General features: G+C 43.4%; 1 protein-coding gene across 1 annotated transcript in view; it reads right to left on the bottom strand.

The window, feature by feature from the left end:
* Positions 1-21,218, bottom strand: part of LOC132833277 (deleted in malignant brain tumors 1 protein-like) — a 58,638-nt gene that overhangs the window by 21,155 nt on the left and 16,265 nt on the right. The window contains exons 2-9 of the mRNA XM_060851439.1: positions 19,466-19,774; positions 18,971-19,282; positions 15,407-15,715; positions 14,912-15,223; positions 13,932-14,240; positions 13,533-13,748; positions 11,106-11,414; positions 10,476-10,787 (exon numbers count right to left, since the gene is read on the bottom strand). Of these exons, the coding sequence (XP_060707422.1) occupies positions 10,476-10,787; positions 11,106-11,414; positions 13,533-13,748; positions 13,932-14,240; positions 14,912-15,223; positions 15,407-15,715; positions 18,971-19,282; positions 19,466-19,774 (2,388 nt within the window). The remainder of the gene's footprint in view (positions 1-10,475; positions 10,788-11,105; positions 11,415-13,532; positions 13,749-13,931; positions 14,241-14,911; positions 15,224-15,406; positions 15,716-18,970; positions 19,283-19,465; positions 19,775-21,218) is intronic.

Here is a 21,218-nt window from a genome sequence, read left to right as displayed (position 1 = left end):
CTGCCGGCATTCTTTCCTTAGCTGTGTATCAATTTTAAGATGATACTGTTTTGTTCTTTCCTCTCAAAAGTATATCTACCCTAAACTAATCATTGCTCCATAGTTATGTATGTAAACCAAGTGTATCCTACTGCCCCACTCTATCATAACAAACCACTTTTAGTGCTGTAGGCATTCATTTTGCCTCTTTATCAACCCACAACCCCACTCTTTCGTTTTAACCCTTTATTATTCCAAAACTGTTCCCATTAGTCTACGCTTTTCTCACAGTCATAGATTAATCACAAATTAATTGTGTTAGCCTATTTGCTCCAAGTTTTAGGGTGAAACATGCATTATTTGGGAATCTCTCTCATCACAGAGATAGATTGTGAATGTGCTAACAGACACAAAGCACAGAAATACTCCAGAGTCCTTCCTGTATGCACAGTTATTCCCCACCTTAGGGCGGACAGAACACTGATTGAGGGCAGTCTCTATCCCATTACAGTTCACATCATAAACAGATGTCTCCGGTTCTGTCTCGATCATTGTTACTGACAGAACAGCCCAATAGTTCAACACTCTGTTAAACTTATTGCTGGGAGCGCTCAACATTGTCTTCGGACCCCATGAAATCTCAAAACATTACATCAAACTTGGGCAACAAAACTGGATGCTCATTAACATCTCCCTCAGCTGATCCATCAGCATTCTTCCTTGTTGTTCACCAATTGGATAAAGCTGAAGGTAGCAATGGCACACATCTGGTAGGAGAACTTTGATGTCAGTCATCAGGAGGGGCTTGGCAGCACCATGCCTAACCAAGCTGGCTGAGTCCTGAAGTAGTTAAGAGTTCGACTGGACATACAGTAAATGGTGAGGGAAACAAAGAAATGGAAAAAGTGACCACATTGGCCTTACAAACCTACATGTGGGGGTGCAGATGTCTGTGACAATATTGGTCAGCATGATTCTCATTTAGACTATGTCCTGACTTTATACAGAGAACATCAGCCATTGTAATGTGTGGCACTGTGTCTAACAGGATAGATTCAGAGCTTAAAAATGTGTTGCTGGAAAAGCGCAGCAGGTCAGGCAGCATCAAAGGAACAGGAGAATCGACGTTTCGGGCATAAGTCCTTCTCCAGGAATGAGGAGGGTGTGCCAAGCAGGCTAAGATAAAAGGTAGGGAGGAGGGACTTGGGGGAGGGTGTTGGGAATATGATAAGTGGAAGGAGGTAAAGGTGAGGGTGATAGGCCGGAGAGGGGGTGGGGGCGGAGAGGTCAGGAAGAAGATTGTAAGTCAAGAAGACGGTGCTGAGTCTGAGGGTTGGGACTGAGAAAAGGTGGGGCGAGGGAAAATGAGAAAGCTGGAGAAATCTGCATTCATCCCTTGTGGTTGAAGGGTTCCTAGGCAGAAGATGAGGTGCTCTTCCTCCAGGCGTCATGTTGCCATGGTCTGGCGATGGAGGAGGCGGAGTGGGAGGGGGAGTTGAAGTGTTCAGCCACGGGGCGGTTGGGTTGGTTGGTGCGGGTGTCCCAGAGGTGTTTTCTGAAACGTTCCGCAAGTAGATGGCCTGACTCCCCAATGTAGAGGAGGCCAATTCGGGTGCAGCGGATGCAGTAAATGATGTGTGTAGAGGTTAATTTCTGATGGATATGAAAGGATCCCTTGTGGCCTTGGAGGGAAGTGAGGGGGGAGGTGTGGGCGCAAGTTTTGCATTTCTTGCGGTTGCAGTGGAAGGTGTCAGGAGTGGAGGTTGGGTTGGTGGGGTGTGTGGATCTGACGAGGGAGTCATGGAGGGAGTGGTCTTTCCGGATTCAGAACAGTGTGCAGATATGGGTATCAATGAGGCACTGTGGTCATCAACAGGAGCAAAATTGGAATCAAACAATTGATAATCTTGTGACCAAATATATTTCCCACACAAGAATAACCATCAAGCCAGTGGATCAACATTAGTTCAGTGAAGCATGTAACAGAGCATGCCGGGAGCAGCACCCAACAACCAAAAACAGGGAACAAGTCTGGTGAAGCTGCCACATAGGATCAGAGGTATGCAACAAAATTAGACAAAATTAATTGATCAATGGATCAGATAAGAACTCCACAGTGCTGCCACATCCAGCCAGGAATGCTGACGGCCAATGAAGCAACCAACAGGAGGAAGATGATTGACTAATGTCTCCAACTCAGCCTCCTTCAGAAGTCCCAGTAATCACATACACCAGTATTCAGTCAATTCAATTCACTCCATGTGATAGCACAAATTGGCGAAAGGAACTGGAAACAGCAAAAGTTGGCAGCCCCAGTATTATTCCAACATTAGTACTTAAAACTTGCCCTGAAAAAATTGTCATGCACCTATTTTTAGTACATCTATAACAATGGCACCTCACAACAATGTCGAAAATTGCCCAGATATATCCAGTATACATAAAGGAAAACAAATCAGCACAATCATTGAGTTTGTCATTGACAGCGCTGTCAAAGAACATTTACTCAGCACTATCCTGCTCACCAATGCTCAATTTGGGTTCAGACAATAGACAATAGGTGCAGGAGTAGACCATTCTGCCCTTCGTGCCTGCACCACCATTCAATATGATCATGGCTGATTATCCTTAATCAGTATCCTGTTCCTGCCTTATCTCCATAACCCTTGATTCCACTATCTTTGAGAGCTCTATCCAACTCTCTCTTAAATGAATCCAGAGACTGGACCTCTACTGCCCTTTAGGCAGAGCATTCCACACAGCCACCACTCTCTGGGTGAAGAGGTTTCTCCTCATCTCTGTCCTAAATGGTCGACCCCATAATTTTAAGTTGTGTCCTCTGGTTCGGCACTCATCCATCAGCGGAAAATGTTTCCTGCCTCCAGAGTGTCCAATCCTTTAATAGTCTTATATGTCTCAATCAGATCCCCTCTCAGTCTTCTAAACTCAAGGTATACAAGCCCAGTCGCTCCAGTATTTCAGCGTAAGGTAGTCCCACCATTCCAGGAATCGACTTTGTGAACCTACGCTGCACACCCTCAATAGCCAGAATGTCTTTCCTCAAATTTGGAGACCAGATTGCACACTGTACTCCAGGTGTGGTCTCACCAGGGCCCTGTACAGCTGCAGAAGAATCTTTTTGCTTCTATACTCAATCCCTCTTGTTATGAAGGCCAGCATGCTGTTAGCCTTCTTCACTACCTGCTGTACCTACATGCTTACCTTCATTGACTGGTGTACAAGAACACCCAGATCTCTTTGTACTGCCCCTTTACTTAATTCCATTTAGGTAGTAATCTGCCTTCCTGTTCTTGCCACCAAAGTGGATAACCATACATTTATCCACATTAAACTGCATCTGCCATGCATCTGACCACTCACCTAACCTGTTCAGGTCACCCTGTAATCTCCTAACATCCTCATCACATTTCACCCTGCCACCCAGCTTAGTATCATCAGCAAATTTGCTAATGTTACTACTAATACCATCTTCTATATCATTAATATGTATTGTAAAAAGCTGCGGTCCCAGCACTGATCCCTGCGGTACCCCACTGGGTCACTGCCTGCCATTCCGAAATGGAGACGTTTATCACTACTCTTTGTTTCCTGTCAGCCAATCAACTTTCAATCCAAGTTAGTACTTTGCCCCCAATACCATGTGCCCTAATTTTGCTCACTAACCTCCTATATGGGACTTTATCAAAAGATTTCTGAAAGTCCAGGTACACTACATCTATTGGATCTCCCTCGTCCATCTTTAGAGTTACATCCTCAAAAAATTCCAGAAGATTAGTCAAGCATGATTTCTCCTTCATAAATCCATGCTGACTCTGACCTATCTTGTTACTACTATCCAGATGTGTTGTAATTTCATCCTTTATAATAGACTCCAGCATCTTTCCCACCACTGAGGTCAGACTAACTGGTCTATAATTTCCTGCTTTCTCTTTCCCACCTTTCTTAAAAAGTGGTCAGCATTTGCCATCCTCCAATCCGCGGGAACTGATCCCGAATCTATCGAACTCTGAAAAATAATCACGAACGCATCCACGATTTCTCGAGCCGCCTCCTTCAGTACCCTGGGATGTAGACCATCAGGCCCCGGGGACTTATCAACATTCAGACCTAATCATCTCTCCAACACCAATTCCTGGCAAATATAAATTCCCTTCAGTTCAGGTCCTTCAGTCACTGTTACCTCAGGGAGATTGCTTGTGTCTTCCCCAGCGAACACAGATCTGAAGTACCCATTTAATTCTTCTGCCATTTCTTTGTTCCCTGTAATATATTCCCCTCTTTCTGTCTTCAAGGGCCGAATTTTAGTCTTAACCATTTTTTTGCCTTTCACATACCTAAAAAAGCTTTTACTATCCTCCTTTATATTATTGGCCAGTTTACCTTCGTACCTCATTTTTTCCCTGCATATTTCCTTCCTAGTAATCCTCTGTTGTTCTTTAAAAGCTTCCCAGTCCTCTGTCTTCCCACTTATCTTTGCTATGTTATACTTTTTCTCTTTTAACTTTATATGTTTCTTAACTTCCCTTGTCAGCCATGGCCACCCATGCCTCCTCCTAGGATCTTTCTTCCTTTTTGGAATGAACTGATCCTGCATCTTCTGCACAGAAATATCTGCCATTGTTCCTCCACTGTCATCCCTGCTAAGGTACTGCACCATTGATCTTTGGCCAGCTCCTCCCTCATAGCTCCATAGTTCCCTTTATTCAACTGAAATATTGTCACTTCCGATTGTACCCTCTCCCTCTCAAATTGCAGATTGAAGTTTATTGTATTATGGTCACTACTTCCCAATGGCTCCTTCACTTCGAGGTCCCTGACCAATTCTGGTTCATTACACAATACCAGATCCAGAATTCCCTTCTCCCTGGTCGGCTCCAGCACCAGCTGTTCTAAGAATCCATCTCGGAGGCACTCCACAAAGTCTCTTTCTTGAGGTCCAGTACCATCCTGATTCTCCCAGTCTACCTGATTAGATTAGATTACTTAGATTAGATTAGATTAGATTACTTACAGTGTGGAAACAGGCCCTTCGGCCCTACAAGTCCACACCGACCCGCCGAAGCGTAACCCACCCATACCCCTACATTTACCTCCTACCTAACACTATGGGCAATATAGTATGGCCAATTCACCTGACCTGCACATTTTTGGACCTGCATGTTGAAATCCCCCATAACAACGGTAGTAACATCTTTGCGACAGGCCACTTTCAGCTCCTGATTCAACTTACATCCGATATCCAGATTACTGTTTGGATAACTCTCGAGAAGGTCTTTTTACCCTTAGTATTTCTCAGCTCTATCCATACTGACTCTACATCACCTGATTCTAGGTCCCCCTGCGCAAGGGACTAAATATCATCCCTTACCAACATGGCTACCCCACCCCCTCTGCCCGTCAGTCTGTCCTTACGATAGCACGTGTAGCCTCAAATATTCATTTCCCAGGTCCTGTCCACTTGAAGCCACATCTCAGTTATCCCCACAATATCGTATCTGCCAATTTCCAAAAGAGCCTCAAGCTCATCCATCTTATTTCTAATGCTTCGTGCATTCATATATAGTATTTTTAATTTGTTACTGCCCTCACCCTTCCCATCAACTCCTATTTCACTCAAGCTTACAGCATGATCCCTTTTTGAGTTTTCTGTTTCATTGATACCGTTGTCTTTCTTGACTTCCCTTATTCTAACTTTCCCTTCAATTTCCTTTTTAAACATCCAGTTTGTCCCCTCTCCCTTGCTACTTTGTTTAAACGTAGTTGTGTTGCAGTAGCAAACCTGCCTGCCAGAATACTGGTCCCCAACCTATTAAGGTGCAAACCATCTCTCTTGTATAATTTATGCTTACCACAAAACATACCCCAGTGATCCAAGAATTTAAATCCTTGCTTCCTGCACCAGTTCCCCAGCTACACGTTCAAGTCCATTATCTCCCTGTTTCTGGCCTCACCAGCCAGAGGAACTGGAAGCAAACCGGAGATAACCACCCTGGACATCCTGCTTTTCAGCTTCTTCCAAGTTCTCCGAAGTCCCGCTGTAGTATGTTCCTCCTCTTCTTCCCGACAAGACATTCGACACCTGATTCTTGTTCCAAACATGGACAAAAGAGCTGAATTCATGAGATAAGGTGATAATAACTGTCCTTGATATTAAGACTGAGCATGGCATCAGGGATCCTGAACAAAAGTGAACTCGATGGGAATTAAAAGAAAATCTCTTTGCTAGTTGCAGTTCTACCTATCACAAAGGAAGATGGCTGCAATAATCGGAAACCAATAATCTCAGCTGAATGGTAGTTTTGCAGAAGCTCCTCAGGGTGAAGACCTGAACACAACCATTTTCAGCTGCTTCATCAACAACCATCCCTCTAATAGAAGATTCAAATGAGGAATGTTCCCTGCTGATTGCACATGATCCCATACCATTTCTGACTCCACAGAGACTGAAGCAGACCACCTCCACAAGGAAGAAGTCCTGAACAACATTCAGGCTTGAACAAAGGAATGGTTGTGCCAGACACATTCAAGCAATGACGGTCACTTATGATAGAAAAATAATCCAACTCTATCCCCTTGACATGCAAAGGCATTACTGTCAGCATGTTTCACCATGGCAACATCAGTTGGGAATAACCAAATCAGACATAAGTCATGTCACTTTATATCTAATTTTATCTATGACTAGATCTATATAATATGAATTGGACAATGGTTATGTGAGCTAATGAAACAAGTTTTAAGTGACTTCCCACATGCACTGTGAAAGATTGCTTCACTTTGGTGAAGACCATACAAGCAGTACATATTGACAACAAAAGCATGTCCATGTCCTTTATCAACATTGCTAGCTTATTTCCCAAAGTAACACTCAAGAAAGCCATTGACATTTGCACTATGTTATGGCAATCTAAATGTGCCAACAATATCTGAATGTGCTCATCAAACTCATGAACTTTGCAAATTGTGCAGTTGAGTTCAGTTTCAATAGCATCAGGTATGTTCAATTAAATGGCATTACAGTGGGATCTCCACCACACCCAACTCTTGTTAACATCTTCACTGGTGACCATGAAAAATGCGCCTGTGATGGAATGATAAATAACCTCCTATCCCTTGCATAATTACGATACCTAAATGACATGCTTGCCCATATTTCAATTTACAGCTACAAAGAAGTTCTTTACACAGTTTTAGACACATGATTTTCCACTCAAAGTTACCATAAAAATGCACCAATCAAATGCGTCCCCTTATAGTGATGTATTAGTTCAGAAATCTACCAATGGGTCCTTTACTATCATTTGCCAAAAGCCTACTTTCAGTGGCCAATATACACATTGGATTTGCTACAGTCCATACACTACAAGATCAGCCTTATTGGCAATCTCATGAATAGGGCCTTAACCGGTTGCTCACCATAAGCTTAATACTGAGTAGGAGCAAATTACTGCAGATGCTAGAACCTGTCCTGAAAACAAAAAATACTGGCGATCACAGTGCGTCAAACAGTTTCAGTGATCCACATCAACTCTAATAAAGAGTCTACAGACTCAAAAAGTTAGCTTGCCCACTCTCCATGATTCTATCCACTGTGATCTCCAACAACTTTTGTTTTTAGTCAAGCTTGATACTGAGTTAGGGCATATCAAACTATTCTGCATAACTGCGATCCTGATCAAATCATCACTTGTTCTATATTACAAAAACTCTTAAAGAGCCTATGTCCACTACTTTTGGCCTAGACAGTTTACCACATGTTACCCTTGAACAACAGATACAGCTAGCTGTCTCGCACTGGTACTCAGCAGTAAACTCTTGAGTGGTTTTCTACAAGAATTAGCAACAAGCTAAAAAATAAATTTGCCTACCACTCAAATGAATAAATAGTTATATGAGTTTCACTGCTGCTGTGATGCCAGTTATATAGATCTATGTCCCATACCATATCAACAGCGTGGCCCATTGGCCATTCATAGTAGACAGCATGACAATTGTTCTCAACTAAGTCACGCTTGCAACCCTCAGATGTATGTACACCATTAGATGTGATTCTGCTATTGGACATAACTTATTTAATGATTCAACCTTGCTAAAAACCACAGCAGAAACCAATCCAAGATTATCATTCGCACTCACATTGTTACACATTTGCTTGTGCTACATGTAACATACATTCATACACAGGACCCTGTTTTATATGGGGAAAAGGAATTCATACATACCTTGCAGTTTTTTAATTGGAAGAAGTTTGGGGGCATGGTGACTGGCAATTTCTGCTTCATTCCCATGGTAACATCCTGACCAACCAGAGTTTCCTGCCTGGTCTGAGAACTAACATAGGCAGTTAACTGATCTTGTTGCATCTGCATCTTAACCAATTAGCAGACTCTTCTCATGCTATATAAATTAGTGTATCTTGTTTTAAATAGGTTTATTGTATCTTAGTCCTGATGAGTGTTTTTTTGTCCCCTTTTGCCAATGTTTAGCAGCTCCATCCTTGAATCACACAACAACTTGTGATTATCATTGACTGGAAATGCAAGTTTACTGACTAGAAATGTAATGTGACTACATGAACAGTTCAGAGGCTGCAAATTCTTTGGTGAGTACCTCAACCCTTGATGTACTCAAGTCTGACCAACATTTAGATTCACACTGTGACTGCAGCTCCAACAACATTAAATGAGCTCAATCTCTACAGGACAAATGAAGCTACCTAATCAGTCTTGCATCATGCTTTAAAATATTACTTCCTCTACCATTAATTCTGTGTGGCAATTCTTGTGTCACACATACATGATGGATTGCAACAATTTTACCAGCACCTTCAAAAGCCAAATTCTTGACCATCTAAGATGAAAAGGACTGCAAATCCTAGGGAATAGGAATCAAGGCTTCATCCAAGCTACATCCTATCTGGACTTGCAACTACATCACCAATTCTTCACTGTCATTTGTTGAAAACTCTCCTGAATTGCAATGCAACTGTACCATCACCAAATGAACAGCACTGGTTGAAGAATGTGGCTCACCATCAGTCTACAGGTTAACCATTAATTATCAAAAAGTGCTGCCTTGCACACCATGCTCAAATAAATAAAAATGGATTGGCATTCATTTGGTGCTTTATAGGACCACTAAATGCCAAAAAAGGTTTTACAGTCAACAAGGGACTTTTTTCTGGAAACATAATCACTATTATGCAGGATACATAGGAGCTAATCTGCAGTCAACAACTCACACAAGTAACAATGACCAGATGACCTGTTTATCATTTAGGAATATAAATTGGGCAAGACACCATGGGTAACAACCCAGCTTCTCATCAAACTAGTGTGAGCAGACCTTTTACATCAACCCACATGGGCAGATGTAGCCTTGGTTTAACATCACAATCAGAAGACAAAACCTTTGACTGGAACACTCCCTCAATTCTGTACAGGAGTATCAGCCTTGATTATATCACTCAGGCTCTGGATTGGGACTTCTACTCAGAAATTTGGGATTTACAGGCAAATGTGCAACCAACTGAGCCACAACTGACATATCCAATGAAAAAATGAAAGACATTTTCCAATGTGACAGCTGGCAATAAAGGTTAAGACGAAGCCACAGTGGATTGGTTTTATTCATTCATGAACAAGGATGGCATTAACTGTCCATTAATAATAAGCCATGAGGAAAGGATGATGGGTTTTCTTGAACTGCTGCCATCCTTTATGTATAGGTACAACCACAGTGCTGCAAGGAAGAGTGTTTCAGGGTTTGACCCAGCTGCAATGAAGGAATAACCAAATTATTTACAAGTCAGCAGGTGTGCAACATATGTTGTGACCTTCCCAAGCATCTGTTGCACTTCTTCTACCAGATGGGAGAGGTCATATTTTCAAAGGTGCTCCAAAGGAAATTTGCCATCATCTAGAATGGTCATTTTGATGCCATTGTGTACTAGTAGCACAGAAAGAGAATATTTAAGATGTTTGAGGGAGTGTCAATCAGATAGGCTGTTTAGGCCTAGGATAAAGAAATAGTGAAAGGGTGTAGGCCATAGGGGAATTGGAACACAAGGATGAAAACGGCAGACCTAATAAAGATTCACAGAGAATTAAAGAGGGTGAGAACCCAGGAAGGATTTCAACATGAAGATCAACATTCCTGGGTTGGAAAAGGTAACAGACAGGAAGGGCCAGGGTCTTGGAGGGACATGAATGTGAGCGTGAAAATTGAGAAACTGGGAAGGTTTACAATGACAATAAGGCCATGGTGCAATTTGGAAAGGAACACGGGAATAGTAAATGGTGAAGGAGATTACAGCAGGCAAGGGCCATGGACTGATTTAAACAGGACAATTAGAATTTTGAAATCAAGGTAAAGCCAGAAAAGAAGCCAATGTAGGCCAAAGTATACTGGGGAGCAAGGGATGATGGGACATGGTTTGAGCTGTGTGGCAAGCTCAGTGAGAGCTGCTGATTTACCTGAGCAGATGACTCCAGCATGTTGACATCCAACACTGTGATTGGCACCGAGTGGGTTGGCAATGCATTGGTCCAGTGAGTGTTCTGTTCCATTACATCTGACCCCACTGAGCAGAATCTCCCCGCCCCCTTCTCCACGATAAGCCCCAGTTATGGACTCAGCCTTCCCACAGTTCAGCTGTCTGCAGACAATGTCTCCATTGGTGAGATCCCAACCATCGTCACAGACTGTTCCCCAGGTGGACTTGTAAAGGATCTCCACTCTTCCTGAGCATCTGCTGTTCACATCAACCAGTCTGACAGGGAAAGGTCCTGTCAGGGAAACACAAAGTTAGATTATTCTTCCCCTTTGGTTTCAATCTCCATAATTTTCCCTTTCCTTCACTAAAGAACAAAATAAGGCCATTCAGGTCTCGAGCAGAATCAGCACATCATTCAGCCCCTTGACCTGGTTACACAGGAACAGAAGGAAGCAAATCCCTGAAGCCAGTTATACAGGAACTGAAGGGACCCATTACTTCTAATAGGTCACTAACTCAGCACTGTCAAAGATTTGAGGATAGACGATTGTTATACTGCATGACTCAAAATGTTGAAAATCTTTCAGCATAACGCAATATCACTGCTGACCTGAGCAAGTAACTCCAGCATCCTGACTGTGTGTGCAGTTGCTGATATTCCTCTGCTCTCTTGGGCACTCATTGATGGTGCCCTCGGTCCCAACGCATCGAAAATTATCCGGCCAGATGGGATCTTCTCCTGGGCCAAAGCTGCTGTTCACAGACACGGCAACGCCACACCTGAGCTGCCTGCAGACAACTGAGGCATCCATGATATCCCACTCATGGTCACAAACAGTGCCCCACGACGAATTCTTGTAAATTTCAACTCTTCCTGAACACAAGTCTTGACCATCTTGCAGCCTGGGGGGCAGTGGACCTGGAAAAGCAACAAAACAACATGTACTTTGTGAGCTGATATTCAACCACACAGAAAACAGTCACCACAACCAATTCTTTGATCCACTACTTCCTCCTATAATGGGTATAAAATTTAAACCAACATCCCTGATCCCAGCCCCAGGAAGGCAACAAACCATCCTGGTGTCCATTTGATGGTCACAGAAATACATGTCTATTCTTTGTTAAGCCAATGTACAACAGGTGACCAATTCTCTACAAAAGTGAATTTAATTCATTCATGGTGTAAGAGTACCTCGCTGATTTTTCATTGTGTTAAATCCAAAATTGTATTCACTCATGGAGCATGTGATTCTCTGACTAACCAGCATTTATTTCACAAAACTGAGTTATAAGTCTTGCTGCCTTTATCTGAGTGAACTGTAAAGGTAACCCTGATTGACATCTTCAGAAAATCAACCAAGAAACAATCTTCTATGCTTATGGAACAAAGCATTGCGAAAAATATTGAAATAATTTGGATGGTTTTGTTATTTTCTTTTATTTATTCCTTAACTGTGTTGGCTTGACTTCGTTTTGAATGAAAGGGGCTGAAAATAAAGGTTTTTGAGTGCATAAATTAGATTCCCTACAGTTTGGAAACAGGCCCTTCAGCCCAACCAGTCCATATTGACCCTCCGAAGAGTAACCCGTCCAGACCCATTTCCCTTTGACTAATGCACCTAACACTTTGGGCAATTTAACGTGGCCAATTCACCTAACCTGCACATCTTTGGACTGTGGGAGGAAACCAGAGCACCTGGAGGAAACCCTCACAGACACAGGGAGAATGTGCAAACTCCACACAGACAGTTGATCGAGGCTGGAATCGAACCTGGGACCTTGGTGCTGTGAGGCAACAGTGCTAACCAATGAGCCACCGTGCTGCTCCAAAAGAAACAAGCTTAATTTATTGTTTAATTTTTGATGTGCTCAAGTTAGTGTATTATTAATAAATTGCTAACTCTTTTCTTTATGATACAAACTAGCATCTATAAATGATGTTTTGCAAAGTCTGGGATGCTTATTCAAAAGACTGGTTAGGAACCATTGGAGTCAATTTTGAAGGTCATTGAAGGTTTTCATTTGACTGTGTTGTGAATACAGTGGTATAAAAGCTGATTTGGTTTAGCTGTTTGTCTCTATGACTTAAACATGGAATGTAGGCATCACTGACAAGAATGTCATTTATTTTCCATTAATAATAAACCATGAGAAAGAGATGATGGGTTTTCTGGAACTGCTGCCATCCTTTATGTATAGAAACAAACACAGTGCTGCAAGGGAGAGTGTTTCAGGGTTTGACCCAGCTGCAATGAAGGAATAACCAAATTATTTACGAGTGCACATGGTGATGTTCCCATATTTTTGTTGCTCATCTCCTACCAGGTGGCAGAGTCAAATTTCCAAAGGGGATGCAAAAGGAAATTTGCCATCTTCCAATGATAGACTTTGTAGAAGATAGCTACTGTACACCAGTAGCAGAGAAAGAATGGTTAGCGTGGGTGGGGTGGGGTTGGGGTGGGGTGTGCTGATCATGCAGGATGTTTGGTCCTAGGAGCCGGAAATAGGTAAGGATTGTGGACCAGAGGGGCATTTAACACAAGATTGAAAACAGCAGTGTTAGAAAAGATTACAGAGAAATGAAGAAGGTGAGAAGTCTGGAAGAATTTCAAGAGGGAAATCAGCATTCCTGGGTTGGAGGATGTAATGCTAGGAAGGATGTGAATGTGAGTGTGAAAATTGAGAAGCTGGGAAGGTTTACAATGACAAGTAAAGGCAAGGCCACGGAGCAATTTGGAAAGCAGGATGAGAATGGTCGAGAGTGAAGGAGATTAAAGCAGGCAAGGGCCATGGATGAATTTAAACAGGACAATTTAAATTTTAAAACCAAGGTAAAGCCAGAACTGGAACCAATGTAGGCCAATGTATACTGGGGAGCAAGGGATGATGGGACATGCCTTGAGCTGTGTGGCAAGCTCAGTAAGAGCTGCTGATTTACCTGAGCAGATGACTCCAGCATGTTGACATCCAACACTGTGATTGGCACCGAGTGGGTTGGCAATGCATTGGTCCAGTGAGTGTTCCGTTCCATTACATCTGACCCCACTGAGCAGGATCTCCCCACCCCCTTGTCCATGATAAGCCCCAGTTATGGACTCAGCCTTCCCACAGTTCAGCTGCCTGCAGACAATGTCTCCATTGGTGAGATCCCAACCATCATCACAGACTGTTCCCCAGGTGGACTTGTAAAGGATCTCCACTCTCCCCAAGCACACGTTGCTCCCATTGGCCAGTCTGATGGGAAAAGATCCTGTCAGGGAAACACAAGATTAGATCATTAACCCACTATGGCTTCAATCTCTACGAGTTTCCCATTCCTCCATAAAGGAACCCCCAACTGATCATTAATGCAGCACATCCAATAAATGAAGCATAGGCTTTGATTGCACTCTATGATCCAAATTTTCCATCATTGCACAGCATCACTGCTGACCTGAGCAAGTAACTCCAGCATCCTGACTGTGTGTGCAGTTGCTGATATTCCTCTGCTCTCTTGGGCACTCATTGATGGTGCCCTCGGTCCCAATGCATTGAAAATTATCCGGCCAAATGGGATCTTCTCCTGGGCCAAAGCTGCTGTTCACAGACACGGCAACCCCACACCTGAGCTGCCTGCAGACAACTGAGGCATCCATGATATCCCACTCATGGTCACAAACAGTGCTCCACGAGGAATTCCAGTATATTTCAACTCTTCCTGAACACAAGTCTTGACCATCTTGCAGCCTGGGGGAGAGTGAACCTGGAAAAGCAACAAAACAACATGTACTTTGTGAGCTGATATTCAACCACACAGAAAACAGTCACCACAACCAATTCTTTGACCCACTACTTCCTCCTATAATGGGTATAAAATTTAAACCCACATCCCTGATCCTAGCCCCAGGAAGGCAACAAACCATCCTGGTTTCCATTTGATGGTCACAGAAATACATGTCTGTCTTTTGTTAAGTCAATGTACAACAGGTACTACGAGCCGCAAATAGGTAAGGATTGTGGACCAGAGGGGCATTTAACACAAGGATGAAAACTGCAGTGCTGGAAAAGATTACAGAGAAATGAAGAGGGTGAGAATTCTGGAAGAATTTCAAGAGGGAAATCAGCATTCCTGCGTTGGAGGATGTAATGCTCAGAGCTAAGCAATGATGTGAATGTGAGCGTGAAAATTGAGAAGCTGGGAAGGTTTACAATGACAAGTAAAGGCAAGGCCATGGAGCAATTTGGAAAGCAGGATGAGAATGGTCGAGAGTGAAGGAGATTAAAGCAGGCAAGGGCCATGGATGAATTTAAACAGGACAATTTAAACTTTAAAAACAAGGTAAAGCCAGAACTGGAGCCAATGTAGGCCAATGTATACTGGGGAGCAAGGGATGATGGGACATGGCTTGAGATCAGTGAGAGCTGCTGATTTACCTGAGCAGATGACTCCAACATGCCGACATTCAACACTGTGATTGGCACCGAGTGGGTTGGCAATGCATTGGTCCAGTGAGTGTTCCGTTCCATTACATCTGACCCCACTAAGCAGGATCTCCCCACCCCCTTGTCCATGATAAGCCCCAGTTATGGACTCAGCCTTCCCACAGTTCAGCTGTCTGCAGACAATGTCTCCATTGGTGAGATCCCAACCATCATCACAGACTGCTCCCCAGATGGACTTGTAAAGGATCTCCACTCTCCCCAAGCACACGTTGCTCCCATTGGCCAGTCTGATGGGAAAAGATCCTGTCAGGGAAACACAAGATTAGATCATTAACCCACTATGGCTTCAATCTCTATGAGCTTCCCATTCCTCCATAAAGGAACCCCCAACTGATCATTAATGCAGCACATCCAATAAATGAAGCATAGGCCTTGATTGCATTCTATGATCCAAATTTTCCATCATCGCACAGCATCACTGCTGACCTGAGCAAGTAACTCCAGCATCCTGACTGTGTGTGCAGTTGCTGATATTCCTCTGCTCTCTTGGGCACTCATTGATGGTGCCCTCGGTCCCAATGCATTGAAAATTATCCGGCCAGATGGGATCTTCTCCTGGGCCAAAGCTGCTGTTCACAGACACGGCAACCCCACACCTGAGCTGCCTGCAGACAACTGAGGCATCCATGATATCCCACTCATGGTCACAAACAGTGCCCCACGACGAATTCTTGTAAATTTCAACTCTTCCTGAACACAAGTCTTGACCATCTTGCAGCCTGGGGGGCAGTGGACCTGGAAAAGCAACAAAACAACATGTACTTTGTGAGCTGATATTCAACCACACAGAAAACAGTCACCACAACCAATTCTTTGACCCACTACTTCCTCCTATAATGGGTATAAAATTTAAACCCACATCCCTGATCCTAGCCCCAGGAAGGCAACAAACCATCCTGGTTTCCATTTGATGGTCACAGAAATACATGTCTGTCTTTTGTTAAGTCAATGTACAACAGGTGACCAATTCTCTACAAAAGTGAATTTAAATCATTCATGGTATAAGAGTACCTCGCTGATTTTTCATTGTGTTAAATCCAAAATTTTATTCCCTCATGGGGCGTGTAATTTCCTGAATAACCACCATTTATTTCACATTCACAACTGCCCTTGAGAAGGTGGTGGTGAGATGCCTTCTTGACCCACTGCAGTCCATGTTCTGTAGGTAGACACACAACACCCATAAGGAGGGAATTCCAGTAATTTCACTGAGCGACAATGAAAGAACGGCAATATATTTGTATATCAGGATGGAGGGGAACTTGCAAGTGATGGTGTTCCCATAAAACTGCTACTTTTGTCCTTCCAGATGAAAATGGTAGTGAGACTAGAAGGTGCTGACATTTTGGATTTCTGTAGTGCATCTTATACATTGTAAACACTGCTGCTACTAAGCTTCAGTGGCAGAGGAAACGGATAATTGTGAATGTGATGCCAGTAAAGTGGGCTGCTTTATCCTGGATGGTATCAAGCTTCTTAAGTTGCCAGACCTGGTTCAAATATGTTCCCCTTTTAGCATGGTGATAGTGTCACACAACACCATGGAGGTTATTTTCAATGTGAAGACAGGATTTTGCCTCCACAATGACTATGTGGTGATCAATCTGCATCTTCCCCACTCAGTTCCTTGTCTGTGCTAACCCAGCAGCCAGCAGATTGGGAGAATGAGTCAAGTATATCTTTCCCTCTTACTGGTTCCCTCACCACCTGCTGCGCAGCCAGTAAAATCCCCCACCAAAGGTACATTCTGCACCCTTACCACACTCAGTGCTTCCTCCAAATGTGATTCATCATGAAGGGCCACTGATTCACCAGCTGAGAGAGGACAGTACACGATAATCAGCAACAGATTTCCTCGACCATGTTTGACCTAGATCTAGAAGTTAGTTGCAGGTTGGTTCCTGATCAAGGTCCTACAGCCACTTTGTCACTGAGGAAGTACATTCTATTTAACCAGATAGCAGAGATTGTCTAGTAACAAGGCCAACAAGTGTAGAAAAGATCTTATATCCAAGCAGACAGCAGATCTCGAATGAAAAGTGGGACCTCTTGGAGGAAACAGTGAGTCTGTCCCGGAGTGGTCAGAGTTTGACTTGCATTTTGGACAGTGTTTTCTAAGAATAAGGGATCAGGCTGTTGATGTTACATAGAAGATTTGAAAACTCTCTGCCTAACCTTCCATAAGCAATTCTTGGGTGTTCAGAGAATACAAAACTGAGTTATAAGTCTTGCTGCCTTTATCTGAGTGAACTGTAAAGGTAACCCTGATTGACATCTTCAGAAAATCAACCAAGAAACAATCTTCTATGCTTATGGAACAAAGCATTCCGAAAAATATTGAAATAATCTTTAGATTAGACTTACAGTGTGGAAACAGGCCCTTCGGCCCAACAAGTCCACACCGACCCGCCGAAGCGCAACCCACCCATACCCCTACATTTACCCCTTACCTAACACTACGGGCAATTTAGCTTGGCCAATTATTTTCTTTTATTTATTCCTTAACTGTGTTGGCTTGAGTGCGTTTTGAATGAAAGGGGCTGAAAATAAAGGTTTTTGAGTGCATAAATTAGATTCCCTACAATTTGGAAACAGGCCCTTCAGCCCAACCAGTCCAAACTGACCCTCCGAAGAGTAACCCATCCAGACCTATTTCCCTCTGACTAACACTTTGGGCAATTTAGCGTGGCCAATTCACCTAACCTGCACATCTTTGGACTGTGGGAGGAAACCAGAGCACCTGGAGGAAACCCTCACAGACACAGGGAGAATGTGCAAACTCCACACAGACAGTTGATCGAGGCTGGAATCGAACCTGGGACCTTGGTGCTGTGAGGCAACAGTGCTAACCCACTGAGCCACCGTACTGCTCCAAAAGAAACAAAACTAATTTATTGTTTAATTTTTGATGTGCTCAAGTTAGTGTATTATTAATAAATTGCTAACTCTTTTCTTTATGATACAAACTAGCATCTATAAATGATGTTTTGCAAAGTCTGGGATGCTTATTCAAAAGACTGGTTAGGAACCATTGGAGTCAATTTTGAAGGTCATTGAAGGTTTTCATTTGACTGTGTTGCAAATACAGTGGTATAAAAGCTGATTTGGTTTAGCTGTTTGTCTCTATGACTTAAACATGGAATGTAGGCATCACTGACAAGAATGTCATTTATTTTCCATTAATAATAAACCATGAGAAAGAGATGACGGGTTTTCTGGAACTGCTGCCATCCTTTATGTATAGAAACAAACACAGTGCTGCAAGGGAGAGTGTTTCAGGGTTTGACCCAGCTGCAATGAAGGAATAACCAAATTATTTACGAGTCAGCAGGTGTGCAACATGTGTCATGAGCTTGCACATGGTGATGTTCCCATAATTTTGTTGCTCATCCCCTACCAGGTGGCAGAGTCAAATTTCCAAAGGGGATGCAAAAGGAAATGTGCCATCTTCCAATGATAGACTTTGTAGAAGATAGCTACTGTACACCAGTAGCAGAGAAAGAATGGTTACGGTGGGTGGGTGCTGATCATGCAGGATGTTTGGTCCTAGGAGCCGGAAATAGGTAAGGATTGTGGACCAGAGGGGCATTTAACACAAGATTGAAAACAGCAGTGTTAGAAAAGATTACAGAGAAATGAAGAGGGTGAGAATTCTGGAAGAATTTCAAGAGGGAAATCAGCATTCCTGGGTTGGAGGATGTAATGCTCAGAGCTAAGCAAGGATATGAATGTGAGTGTGAAAATTGAGAAGCTGGGAAGGTTTACAATGACAAGTAAAGGCAAGGCCATGGAGCAATTTGGAAAGCAGGATGAGAATGGTCGAGAGTGAAGGAGATTAAAGCAGGCAAGGGCCATGGATGAATTTAAACAGGACAATTTAAACTTTAAAAACAAGGTAAAGCCAGAACTGGAGCCAATGTAGGCCAATGTATACTGGGGAGCAAGGGATGATGGGACATGGCTTGAGATCAGTGAGAGCTGCTGATTTACCTGAGCAGATGACTCCAACATGCCGACATTCAACACTGTGATTGGCACCGAGTGGGTTGGCAATGCATTGGTCCAGTGAGTGTTCCGTTCCATTACATCTGACCCCACTGAGCAGGATCTCCCCACCCCCTTGTCCATGATAAGCCCCAGTTATGGACTCAGCCTTCCCACAGTTCAGCTGCCTGCAGACAATGTCTCCATTGGTGAGATCCCAACCATCATCACAGACTGCTCCCCAGATGGACTTGTAAAGGATCTCCACTCTCCCCAAGCACACGTTGCTCCCATTGGCCAGTCTGATGGGAAAAGATCCTGTCAGGGAAACACAAGATTAGATCATTAACCCACTATGGCTTCAATCTCTACGAGCTTCCCATTCCTCCATAAAGGAACCCCCAACTGATCATTAATGCAGCACATCCAATAAATGAAGCATAGGCCTTGATTGCATTCTATGATCCAAATTTTCCATCATCGCACAGCATCACTGCTGACCTGAGCAAGTAACTCCAGCATCCTGACTGTGTGTGCAGTTGCTGATATTCCTCTGCTCTCTTGGGCACTCATTGATGGTGCCCTCGGTCCCAATGCATTGAAAATTATCCGGCCAGATGGGATCTTCTCCTGGGCCAAAGCTGCTGTTCACAGACACGGCAACCCCACACCTGAGCTGCCTGCAGACAACTGAGGCATCCATGATATCCCACTCATGGTCACAAACAGTGCTCCACGAGGAATTCCAGTATATTTCAACTCTTCCTGAACACAAGTCTTGACCATCTTGCAGCCTGGGGGGCAGTGGACCTGGAAAAGCAACAAAACAACATGTACTTTGTGAGCTGATATTCAACCACACAGAAAACAGTCACCACAACCAATTCTTTGACCCACTACTTCCTCCTATAATGGGTATAAAATTTAAACCCACATTCCATCCTGGTTTCCATTTGATGGTCACAGAAATACATGTCTGTTCTTTGTTAAGCCAATGTACAACAGGTGACCAATTCTCTATAAAAGTGAATTTAATTTATTCATGGTATAAGAGTACCTCGCTGATTTTTCATTGTGTTAAATCCAAAATTTTATTCCCTCATGGGGCGTGTAATTTCCTGAATAACCACCATTTATTTCACATTCACAACTGCCCTTGAGAAGGTGGTGGTGAGATGCCTTCTTGACCCACTGCAGTCCATGTTCTGTAGGTAGACACACAACACCCATAAGGAGGGAATTCCAGTAATTTCACTGAGCAACAATGAAGGAATGGCAATATATTTGTATATCAGGATGGAGGGGAACTTGCAAGTGATGGTGTTCCCATAAAACTGCTACCTTTGTCCTTCCAGATGAAAATGGTAGTGAGACTGGAAGGTGCTGACTTTTTGGATTTCTGTAGTGCATCTTACACATCGTAAACACTCCTGCTACTAAGCTTCAGTGGCAGAGGGAACAGATGATTGTGAATGTGATGCCAGTAAAGTGGGCTGCTTTATCCTGGATGGTATCAAGCTTCTTAAGTTGCCAGTCCTGGTTCAAATATGTTCCCCTTTTAGCATGGTGATAGTGTCACACAACACCATGGAGGTTATTTTCAATGTGAAGACAGGATTTTGCCACCACAATGACTATGTGGTGATCAATCTGCATCTTCCCCACTCAGTTCCATGTCTGTGTTAACCCAACTGTCATGGACAAATGCATCTGCAGCCAGCAGATTGGGAGAATGAGTCAAGTATATCTTTCCCTCTTACTGGTTCCTTCACCACCTGCTGCACAGCCAGTAAAATCCCCCACCAAAGGTACATTCTGCACCCTTACCACTCTCAGTGCTTCCTCCAAGTTTAGTTCAACATGAAGGGCCACTGATTCACCAGCTGAGGGAGGACAGTATGCAATAATCAGCAGCAGATTTCCTGACCATGTGTGACCTCCCAGGGCAATCCCTCCTGAATGTATATCACTGTGATACCACCTCTGCTGGTGTCTGTCCTGCTGGTGGGACAGGACATAATCAGCGATGGTGATGGTAGGTGTCTAGGACATTGTAAGGTATGATTCTGTGAGTGTGACCACGTCAGCCTGTTGATTGACTTGTCTGTGAGCCACTTCTTCCAACCTTGGCAGTCACCCCCAGTTGTTAGTGAGGAGGACTTTGCAGGGACACAAGGCTGTTATTGCTGTTGTCTTTTCCTGTGTTTACATCAGTCTACTTTCATTTCTTTGTTGAGATTTTGTCATGGTTGAT

Source organism: Hemiscyllium ocellatum, chromosome 36 (genome assembly GCF_020745735.1).
Source record: "Hemiscyllium ocellatum isolate sHemOce1 chromosome 36, sHemOce1.pat.X.cur, whole genome shotgun sequence".
NCBI lineage: Eukaryota > Metazoa > Chordata > Chondrichthyes > Orectolobiformes > Hemiscylliidae > Hemiscyllium > Hemiscyllium ocellatum.
This window is presented reverse-complemented; position numbering and strand designations above follow the sequence as displayed.